Source organism: Carassius carassius, chromosome 26 (genome assembly GCF_963082965.1).
Source record: "Carassius carassius chromosome 26, fCarCar2.1, whole genome shotgun sequence".
In the NCBI taxonomy this organism is placed as follows: Eukaryota; Metazoa; Chordata; class Actinopteri; order Cypriniformes; family Cyprinidae; genus Carassius; species Carassius carassius.
Window position 1 is genome coordinate 2825376 of NC_081780.1, and position 11976 is coordinate 2837351.

Genomic DNA, 11976 nt, shown 5'->3' on the forward strand with positions numbered 1-11976 from the left:
CGCCTCTAAGCCCAGGTTTCTGTCCAGCAGGAAACAAACCTTAAGCAAGTCAGTTCTTGCCCTTCCGCTCAGAGTACTTTGCTCTTTTGTGACATTGCCACAGACAAATAAACCTGTTTGACATACCAATGTGTTAAAGAGCTTTCAGAACTGAAAGTAACAGCAGTGCCCTCAAAAAGCATTTGGACTTCTTAGTTGCACACATAGATGTCTGATTGTCATTGCACTACATTGCCATCACAAGTATCACCGGCATACAAATGTATAAATTATTTTTTTCTATTTACTATAAATTATTTGTACTGTATATAGTATGTATACTATGCATGTATGTACAGTGAAAACTGTCAAAAAAATCATGATTCACTTTTTATATAGTTAGGCTATTACTGTTTGCATGTTCATGGCATGTGTAGAATCTGCAAATATAACGCATAGACTATATAAATGATAACTAGTATTAACGGTTGTTTGCTATAGTAGCTTGTCTCGTAATTAATTTAAATAATAGATACATTTATTTTCAAGTATTTTTTGTTGTGTGCATGTAGCATAATCTGCAAATATCACGCATAGACTATGAAAACTATAAATGTAATAGGCTATTTTCCGCTGATTTATTATCGTAGCATGTGTCTCGTAATACCGACTCATTGTGAATTATTTTGCAGTTGCACTTTTCCTGTATGTTACTTTGACACACATCTGTAATTGAACTCGTATAAGCCCGTGTTTCTCTCAAGACTGATCGGATTAGGATTCTGTTGACATGCGTAATTACGCATGGTAATGAATGTACTACGCACGGGCGGGGCGGCGTCGCCTCCAGCTGCGGTGGTCCAAGGGGCTGATGCTGATGGATCCGGCTTGACAGAACAAGGTTATCCACCAGGAGAGAATCCGTCCATTTTCTTCATCCGCTCCTCACTCACAGCAGCAGCAGCAGCAGCAGCGCCACCAGACTCCGCTTCTCCGCGCACAGCCGAAGCGCAGGACGAGTCCAGGTTGCCGCGCCCAACAGATCACGAGATGCGACCTACTCCTGCAGCTGGCTGGGATGCACAAGCAGAAACGCAAATGATGTCGTTTGCATGCAATCTTGTCTTTCTGGCACTTTAAGACAAGGAACGCAAAGAATCTAGAGGAGGTGGTTTTTATTTGCCGCTCAACACTGGAGTGGATGTAACAGGAAAAGTCATTTGCATGGATCTAATTAGCCTTTACTGATCGTTCGCGTGTGAACTTTTCCTTCTAACAATGTGAATCGAGGAAAACAGCGTGTGTTCTTTGCGATGCACCGCGCGACAGTGTTTTTCTAACATCTTCAGCACACTGACTCGGCGAAGATGCAGATGCTGCTGCTTCTAAGAACGATCTTTTTCATTGCAGGTTGTCCACATGTTTTGTTGCACGGAGAAAACCGTAATGCACACACCAAAGAACCAGTCACTCTTAGGAGCCTTGGTGATGCCAAACCCAGTGCCACACACCCTGCGAGGCATCGAGCCGCAGGTACAACTGCCTTTCACATCAGACAGACTTCAGAAGACAGCAGTTACTTGTCTTCACATCTCTGGCTGCTTTTGGAGAGTGGAGGTAAGCGGTATGGATACAGACATCTCTTCTCGAACAGAACACATGCGGTCACAGAGAGTGCCACAAACCTACATAAGCGCCCTCAGCAACATAAAAGAAAAAAGTTGAACCCTGCTACCAAGAGAACAGTAGGTGGACACACTAACTCTATAACAACAAGCAAGCGAGAAAGAAACCACAGACACAAAAGAGGCACAAAGGAACATCACAAGAAAGCATTTAAGAGCTTGAAAAGGGGCCAGAATAAAAGCGCTGCCCCATTGAAACCAGTTGAAACGTATTATAACGCCCTGACATCCTCTTTATCTATGTGGGAACCGATGCCCAAGCCTCTAGCTCTCACCTCCACAGATTTCCCATTCGATCTCACCAGATATGCCGAGGTCCACACCAAACAGATAGATGACCCATGGGACGCCACGCCGATGACCCCTCCATACGCCGAGGATGAAGAGAGCGAGCTCTTCCCCAATCCTTTCTACCCCGTCACTAGCGAGACGTATGGGGCGTATGCAATCACCATCATTTCCGTCCTCATTTTCGCCGTGGGAATAACGGGGAACATAGCAATAATGTGTGTGGTGTGCCATAACTACTACATGAGGAGCATCTCAAATGCTCTTCTGGCCAACCTGGCCATCTGGGACTTTGCACTGCTCTTGTTTTGCCTGCCACTCGTGGTGTTTCACGAACTCACAAAGACCTGGCTGCTGGGCCAGTTCACCTGTAAAGTCGTACCCTATATTGAGGTAATGGATTCCATGTTCATACACAACAGGTTTTAAATGTTCACTTGCATATTATGTGGGATGGGTACAAATCATTGTTTTGAATAATGGCATTTGAGCTTAAATAGAGTAAACCGCTAACAACTTTACACTTTGGCACTTTTTCACCAAAAAATGATAAACTGTTTGTCGCCCAAATTTGAATTTCTTCCTTCTGTGGGACAGAGGAGGAGATATTGTCTCGTTGAATTGTCTACAAAAAATAAAAAAATGTTTAGGCCCAAATTTAAGATTTAGATGTCCAAATATTATACGATAAACAAAATTCAAATATAATAAAAATTTGGATTACACAGCTTTAACATTAAACCAATTAACTTAATATCAATCATACACAAATGACACCAGTTAGATTTCTGCACTCAAAAAAATCATGGTTTGGTTTATTATTAACAATTTGCATCTATTTGATTTGATTTAAATAATCAGATTTTCAAAATGCATTTGTGCAAATTACTTGGAATCAGTGTGAATCTGTATCGTTTCCACTACGCAGCGGAAACGCCAGTGTAGACGAGGATCTTTTCATTCTAAAATGCAGTTTTAAAACAAAAAGGTCTAAATGTTTGATTTTTTAACAATGAAAACCAGTGTTGTGTGGACATCCTACCTTCTTTAAAATATCATCTTTTGTGTTCTTTTACATTGCAGTGATCTAGTTTTTAATGCAAAAGCAGTTTTAAGGTTTGTTTTTCTTGAGGGTGAGGTATTCATTTCGAGGGAGACGTCAGTGCTCCTTGCATGCAAAAGATCATCCACCCTGCCCTCAGGACACCTACACTGACAGTCTGCTCTGACCTCCGCCCCACTCTCGTCACATACTGTATGGTGCAACCATAAGCGCTTATTTGAGGTGAAATCTGCAGCAGCCCTCTGCAATCCAGATCTCCTCACCACACCCAGTTTCAGCAGAGCTCACTTTGCACCATCCAAACACCACACTTCTTAAATAATGTTAGATTAATAAAATGTGTTAAATAATGGTGGGCTCATTTTATGGCTTGAAACCTGTCCTGGTGAATCTCACAAAAACATATTCCAATTATATTTTACCCTAAAATCAAATAGGGGAGAAGATTCTGCATGAAGTTAAATGCTTGAAGCCTGTTTTTAAGTTGTTGTTTTTTTTCACTGCATTACATTGCACTGCAAAATATTTTGCATGAAAATTAAGCATTTCTCCAAGATATTTGTCCAGATTTTTTTTTTATTCTTATTTGTATTTCTTATTAGATAATTTGTTTCTGTAATACAGCCATTACAGTAATGCATTTTCATTTATTCAGTTATAAATGCATTAATTTAATGCATTGATTTAATGTAAAGGCAGTACTGTCATTTAATCTCACATTACAGTAGCGAGAAGATTTTCTTATATAATATGTACTGAATTGTCATGCAAACAATAATAATGCAAAACATCTTAGTGATAGTTCACCCAAAAATAAAAATTTGAACAACATGCGTGTAAGTTTCTTCTGTTGAGCACAAAAGAAGATATATTGAAGACACGTTACCTATTGACTTCCATAATATGGAAAAAATACTGTCAAATAATACAATCAAATGTTTGGTTACCAATATTCTTCAAAATATCTTCTTTTGTGTTCATATTTTTTACTCTGCCTTCTATGTTCCTTAAAACAGACTTCATTTACAAAATATAATTGGGTGAAGTATCACTCAGACCACTTGTAGAACAACAAATGAAACTGTAAAGCACATTATGCCATCAGTCTTTGCACAATTTATAATACCAAATGTATTGCAAGTAATGCTGTCCTTGCTATAATGCAAACTTGACAAACAGTTTCATACAATCTCAGACAAAAAGATACAAAAGCTATCGCTGGGTTGGTGCCTTCTAAAAAGGTTCACCTTTGTACCTTTTTAACCCCTAAAATGTGCATGTAAGTACCTTAAAGATACATATTAGTGTCCTAGTGGTACATATTAGTACCCTTTTCAAAGACTACAGGCCCAGTGGCAGCTTTTGTACCTTTTATTTCTGAGAGTCTAGACTTAAGCCTTCTTCCATTCAAGCAGATATGAGCTGTGCTTCTATACACACAAAATAGCTGCCCGGGGCGTTACCAAGATGGCCACCGACTGAACCGACTTTCCTTGAAGAGGCTTTGGTGAGATTCACCAATCCGTTTGCCTTAGAGAATTAGACTGTGATTGCTTTTGTGAGTGTGAAGGGTGTGAGGGGTGTTTAGACTGGGTTTTGCAGGGAGAGGCGTGCAAATGTGGCATCCTGGTGGCACACAGCATGCCTTCTGTGATTGTATGGGACAGGCAGAGAGGGCCAGGAGGCTCGGCCTGACAATGGTGAAGCTGAATGAAAATGAACCACTGTGCATGCGTGCATGTGCTCATCCCTCCGGCTGCAGTGCAGCTATGAATGCTGATCGCCAGGGACTGCATGCAAGCTAAGTGCGTGGTGAGTAAAGCCAGTCCTGAGGGCAAAGTGCTCCACAGGGAGAAAACGCCTCCAGCTCTATTACTCACACACACATGCATGCTGGAGCGTGATAGTTCATGTGAGCTGGGAGTCAGTCTGCATTCTGGGAGAAGGTCTTGTTGCTGCTTTTGTTCAGACCTGACACTTTTCACATTTGACGTCCCTTCACTGGTGGTCTCCTGCAGAGAGTATGTATTGTTGAGTTTTGCTGCACTGCAGGCAAGTTCAGCAAACGTCAGTTGAACTTATCTGATCATTGGGTTTGTTTTATCAGAGGTCTGACATTTCTCGCTGTGGTAGGTCAAGTGAATCCGAGTGCTGTGTGTCTGTGCCAGTGTTTTAACTCGACTTGTGTTTTGACTGGCCTTTAGGTTTTTGGATATTGCATCAGTCACAACACACTGATTTGCAGGAAGGCCTTGTTTCGTTTGAGCAAACATGCTGCAGAGGCGTATCTGACAGCTGTCGGATTTCAGGCTTCCTACAATTGTCTTAGCAACATATTAAAACATTCAGAACATTTTAGGTGCTGGAATCTTAGCATCATAGTGGTGAGATTTGATCTAGCAAACACTACTTAAAATATTTCCAGATTCTTTTTTTATTTATTTGATTTCATTTTACAAACTGCTTGTACTTGTTTAAAATATTTTATTTTATTTTATTTTTCCATCCATTCTCCAAACTGCTTGTACTTTAGTTAAGTATATTTTATCATATTTTATTTTATTCAAAGGTAATCACTTTGTGATTTTATTTATTTTATATTTAATTTTACTTTATTTTTCCATCCATTCTCCAAACTGCTTGTACTTCATTTTATAGTATTTTATTTTATTCGAAGATATTGCATTTTATTTAATTTTAATTGTTTGGATTCTTTACAGGTTTTTGTTTGCTATATTTTCTATTAGTAACTCACTTTGTGATTTTATTTTATATTTAATTTTACTTTATTTGATCAATTTTTCAAAGTGCTTGTCTTGAGGTCACACAAGTTATTTTATTTTATTTTGTTTTGTTTTGCTTTGAGTTGTCTTGTGTTTTGTTTTGTTTTGTTTTTCTTTGGTTTAGATATCGTGTTTGATTTGATTAGATTTTTTCTTGTAGGGTCAGAGGCATTTGATTTGATTTAATATTGTTTGGAATGTTACAGGTTTTTGTTGGCTTTCTCTTCTATTATTAATCCACTTTGTGTTTGTGTTTGTGATCCAGGCTGTTAACTCCCCTTCTAATGCTCTGAATTTATGTAGCTGAATATGTATTTGTTTCATTCTGTGGTCATAATATATAACCATATTCCTGTAATAGCTTTTGCTTCTAGCTCACTCATGCCTCAGTGTATCTCATTTGTCAATAAGTAAGAATTATTGCCGTCCCTGCTGGCCGGTAGCCCAACAATGGCCTGCAGTCACCCTGTCTAAAAGCAGCCTTTAAACCAGATTAATAACCAGCACCTCCATCGTTCTGAAGAGCCTCTTAATCAGAGAATTAATGAGCCGTTAGTAAAGACCATTGCAGCCAACGCTATCATCACCTGCTGCTAGGAAACCTGTAAGCTATGGAAATGCCACCAAAAGCTTGTGGATGTCAGAACAGACGGAGAGAGAGAGTCGTGGTCTGGAGTGTTTGCCAGAGTGTGAGGTCAGTGAAGACAGTCAGCGAAGTGATTTGATTACTGTGCAAGAAAGACAGAAAGTGAGCTTCAAACCACATGATCACTTGAATCACATGTGGTCTGGACTCCATGTACATTTGCTTGCAGTCTTGTTCTCCCTTTGTCATTATTTGTCGTTCAGTAGTATTCTACCTGTCAACATTTTTGATAATTCTTCATTTATATATATCAAAGTGTTTACACATTGATTTGCTTGATTACACCTTGCAGATTCCTTTTGGTTATTATTTTATTTAATTTTTGTTATAGATAAAGCCTGTTAAAAAAAACTATATTTTTCCACCTTTTGAAAATATTTAATGTGTTTTTCAATATAAAAGTATTTTATTTATTTATTTGTAATCTTAAAGATTATTTAGTGATTATAACTTGATTTTGTCAGATTTTGCTGAGGAAAAAAGCTAATATTTCTCCACCTTCTAACTTTTTTATCAGTCTCCTGTTTATGTTTATATTTCACTTTAATGGTAATGAAGAGAACATATTCATTGCTATTAACGTGAAATTACTGAACCTACACATAGGATATATATTTGCTCATATTTTCTTCAGAAAATGTACATAACAAAATGTACATATCCCTTTTTTTTCTGTCAGAAACCAACCCAAAGCCATTCTATATTCATTTTTTAATGCAAGAAGCAAAATACAGTAAACAATCTACTGAAAATAAGTTGTAAACCAATTCCTAATTCAGAGTTTTGAGCTGATTCATTGAATCAGACAGATGATGAACTGATTCGCAGAAATTAATCAAACTTACAAACTAATGCCATTTCGTGAAACCTCCTAACCCTCTTGCAAAAATTACGGAGAGAGGACCGAAACTAGATTCATGACAGTCTTTCTGAAGCTGTATGGTCCGTTCAGTGCACAGGGAAACCCTGTATGCTGTCTGGAAGCATCACTTTCCCGACCTGCTCGTTCTGCGAGAATATTCCCATCCTACAAACCCATGCAGTAAACCAACGAGCGTCTAATGGTGCAGGATGGATGTATTTCACACCTATGGAAGTAATATAGCACCATTACAACATCTTAATGGACACAATGGTCCATAATGGATTCTGAACAGTCTGCTTTTGTCAAAATGATGAAGGATCTGAGCGATCTGCTTTGAGAGATGAAAGAGGCGGACTAGTTTTCATTTAGCCGGTGATGCACAACCGCACGAGCTTCGTTCCGCTAATTGTCTCCTCCTTGATGCTGATGTGCCTGATTGCTCTGTAATTATGATAATGAAGACAAACACTTAGTTGGCTCTTTCATTTGGGTTTGTATCATCTACTGGGACGCAGCTGCTCAAAACGCGGGCCAAGAAGCTCTCCAGTCGTCTCCCATTCATTGCAGTTGTTTCTTTTGTGTCGCTTCTGTAAATACTCTTTCATTTCACCCAATGTATTGTGGCAATAGTTATACAAAATGTACCATTTCACAGTGGGAAGGGAGCATTGGGAGAGTTTTGGGGCCTGCTCTGTTCAGGCTAAATTAATTGCTGGGCCTGCAGGAGGTTGACTGTCTGTCACAATAATGCAGCAGATAAAGTCTGTAAAAACCAGAGCTGTTTGTTTCTCGTTCGGTGAACCTGCTGCTATGTGCTGAATGATTATTAGGAGAGGGTTTCCAACTGTAGGATTGAGTTCAGCGAGATGCCAGATATAATTCAGACTTTCCTTTCAAGCGGTTTGTTTATGCCACTGGCCTTACACCATTTACACTAGACACCTACTGACAAATAACGCAGCTCTCAAAGATATTGCAAACAGGGTTGTCATGATAATACCAGAGAAATGTCATGATTTTCAATGCCATTTCTTATAGAGAAAACCACAAACTAAAGATTGTGTTACTACTTTAGCTATTGGTTAGCTACTTGGTTACTAAGTGTATACCTCATATAGATTGAATAGATAGAATCTGTGTGTGTGTATAAAATCCATTGCAACACAATCCATAGAATTTAAAATATTACTTCTATTTTCGTCAAAAAATAATTATGAATTGGTAAAACTTTTTTCCATTATTTTTCTAATTAAATTTCTAAAAAGTACATTTTGTAATTCATTTTTAAATAGTAAAAAATGTAGTCTTTATTATTAATTGTATTTTTGAATATTTTTACGTTTTCTTTCATAATTTTTATGTTTTTTTAAATAATTTTTTATTATTCTTTAATTGTAAAGGTATTTTTATTTATTATTTATATATTATTTAGTTTAATATTTTTTCAAACTAAAAATTTTTAATATTTTTTAAATATTTTTATTTGTAACTTTTTTGTTTAAATGGTAAAAGTTTACTTCTCATAGGTTGTTTTAAGTAGCTGCCAGAAGTTATTTAAATATGTAATAAATTAATGATATTCATATAAACAAATTAAATACATTAAATATTCTTATTAAAACATATTATTTCAGGCACAATTGGAAAATACAGGGTTCCAAACCTTTTGATGAATTCATTTTTGATGATATTTTCAGTAATTATTTAGAAAAATTTGTGCATAACTACAAATATTATAAAATATAAATTGCAGATATACATATATATATATATATATATATATATATATATATATATATATATATAGAAATTTGTGTTGTTTTTTCTTCTGAATTTTGCATTACTTATGATTTCATGAATTTCCATGACTTATGCGGGCTTGAAAATTTTTTATTTAATTAAAAAATAATTTTTTTTTTCATTATGAGTTTGGTCGTGAAGCACTTTTCCATCTTTTTTATAACCAAACAGTGTTTGTGTTTGTATTTTTCCAGGTGGCGTCTCTCGGTGTGACCACCTTCACCCTCTGCGCGCTCTGCATCGACCGTTTCCGCGCCGCGACCAACGTGCAGATGTACTACGAAATGATTGAGAACTGCACCTCCACCACCGCCAAGCTGGGTGTCATCTGGGTCGGCGCTTTGCTCCTCGCCCTCCCCGAGCTCCTGATTCGCCAGCTGGTGTCAGAAAACGGCGACAGCACGGTGGACGAGCTAGCATCCGAACGTTGCCTGATCCGCATCTCCACGTCCCTTCCTGACACGCTGTACGTCCTGGGCCTGACCTACGAAGGCGCGCGTCTCTGGTGGTGCTTCGGCTGCTACTTCTGCCTGCCGACGCTCTTCACCATCGGCAGCTCGGTGGCCACTGCAAGGCGAATCCGTCGTGCTGAACGCGGCTGTGCCAGAGGCAACAAGAAACAAATCCGATTGGAAAGCCAAATGAACTGCACCGTGGTGGCGTTGGCTATCGTCTACGGCGCGTGTGTGGTCCCCGAGAACGTATGCAACATGGTTTCGGCGTACATGGCGGCCGGGGTCCCGCAGAGCACCATGACGCTGTTGCATCTGCTCAGTCAGCTGCTGCTGTTCCTGCGCGCGGCCGTCACGCCGGTGCTGCTGCTGTGCCTCTGCAGACCCTTCGGCCGTGCCTTTCTGGAGTGCTGCTGCTGCTGCTGTGCAGACGCCTGCGGGATCGCCGCTCATTCCTCGGCCACGGCCAGCGACGACAACGAGCACGAGTGCACGACGGAGCTGGAGCTGTCGCCGTTCAGCACTATACGCCGGGAAATGTCCAACTACACGGCAACTGGATCCCACTGCTGAGAGAATGTGCGGGGATTCCAGTGCCTACTGTACTGTACAAGCACATGCTTTTGTTTTACTGTGTAAATACTTTGACCACAACCGGTGTGTTGTTCTTTTAAAGAAGGTAAAGTAGACTGAAAGTTATGTCAGTACTTTCTTTTGTTTTGTATAATTGTCCTTAATATATATAAATATATATATAAATATACACTGAACTAGTGACTGCTTTAATTTTTGGAGTTTTTTTGCACTGCCAAACACTTTAGCTTTCTCTTTACTCTGTTTCTGCACTTGCATTGCGTCTACACTGGAGGCGATCGAAACGGAGTCACTCCGCTTCATATTGAGTCTGGAAGTGTTGATTCACTTAAGATGCTCACCAATCACAGACTAGTCACATGTAGGTTTGTGGGTAGGCTAAAGGTCAAATTTTTAAACTCTATTTGAATGTAAAATACAATTTTTATTATTTAAATGTAATTTAAAATATTTTATTGATTTTAATTTATGAACTTTTTACTTTAACTTTTACTTTGAGCAAATAATTGATATTATATAGGTTTTATTTTTTATTTCAAGTAACTGCCAAGACTTATTTAAATATAAAATGAATGAATGAAATTCACAGCAAAAATATGAGCATATTTGATATTGTTAATAAAATCATTGTGGTGAAGACAGAAAGGGAAAATACAGGCGTCCAGGAATTTGTAATCATTTTGACATATATTGTAAAATCCAAGTTTTTCTTAATTTGTAGTTATTTTTCTTAATTTGTATATATATTTTTTTTATTTAATGCAATTTTTTTTATTTTTTTCATTCATTAAATTTTTTTATTTAATGCAATTTATCTGTCATTTAATTTAATCTTTACTATCATAAAGATATTAAATAAAAGTTATAGACTTTACATAGGTTATCTTTACATAGTTTCTTTTTCAGTATTCTATTAGTTTTTTTTTTAGTTTTTTTTTTTCAAGTAACTGCCAAAACGTTATTTAAATCTGCAATGACTGAATGAGATTGTGAGATTGTAAAAAAAAAAAAAAAAAAAAAAACTTTTATTTAATACAGAGGCATTTTATTTTATTTATTTTTTTGCCTGCGAATGGATTTTTGTTAAAAATAACTAGAAATAATTTTATTCAATATTGAATTTTCTGTGATTTCCAACTACTTACATGTTTTATTCATTTCCCTGACTTTTCCAGGCTTTTCCAGATTTCCATGCTCGTGATAACATTGAAAATAAAGAACAGCTGAACTAAAGTTACATCACATCGCTTGATTAAAGGAATCTGTCTAGTTTTTTATCGTGTCGATCGCGTCCGGTGTAGACACGGTGTTACTGTTGCACAGTGTGTTTCTGCATTTCTTGAAAGTAACATTTCTCTAATGTTTCTAAATGGCTGTGTGTTGCGTGCCGTGACCTTTCTCTTGATGAAGGTGATTCTTGTGAATCGTTCTTGAACTCTGTAGAGCATCTGTATGTGTCTTATACCTGTTAACACCCACATGATGCTCCTCCTAGTTAACGGTTTCTAAACGTTTTTATATAACCGAAACGAAATGTCTCTTTAATAAACACAACACGTTTGCTAGAAGAACGGCAAACTGATATATGAAAGTGCCAGTGTGGTTGCGTGCATTTCTTTTGTAACGTGTGCTAATCATAAACCGGCTTTTGTGCATACAGAAAGATCATTCTGAATGCAAACAGAGGGTTTTGCTTGACTAAAGTCTCCAACAAAGATTTCCAATGTTTTTCTAAGCTGTCACACTCTTTTCCCCCTGCATTATTCAAGGCCAGCGACACACATCCGTCCCGCCATGTGTCTGAGGAATTGTTTATCCACA

General features: G+C 37.8%; 1 protein-coding gene across 1 annotated transcript; it reads left to right on the forward strand.

Annotated features, from left to right (window-relative positions):
* Positions 1 to 717: 717 nt before the first annotated feature.
* Positions 718 to 10812, forward strand: LOC132105501 (prosaposin receptor GPR37-like). The gene is made up of 2 exons (XM_059510653.1): positions 718 to 2345; positions 9304 to 10812. The coding sequence occupies exons 1-2, from the start codon at positions 1347 to 1349 to the stop codon at positions 10132 to 10134; spliced, it is 1830 nt and encodes a 609-aa protein (XP_059366636.1). The 5' UTR covers positions 718 to 1346; the 3' UTR covers positions 10135 to 10812.
* The last annotated feature ends 1164 nt before the right edge of the window (positions 10813 to 11976 follow it).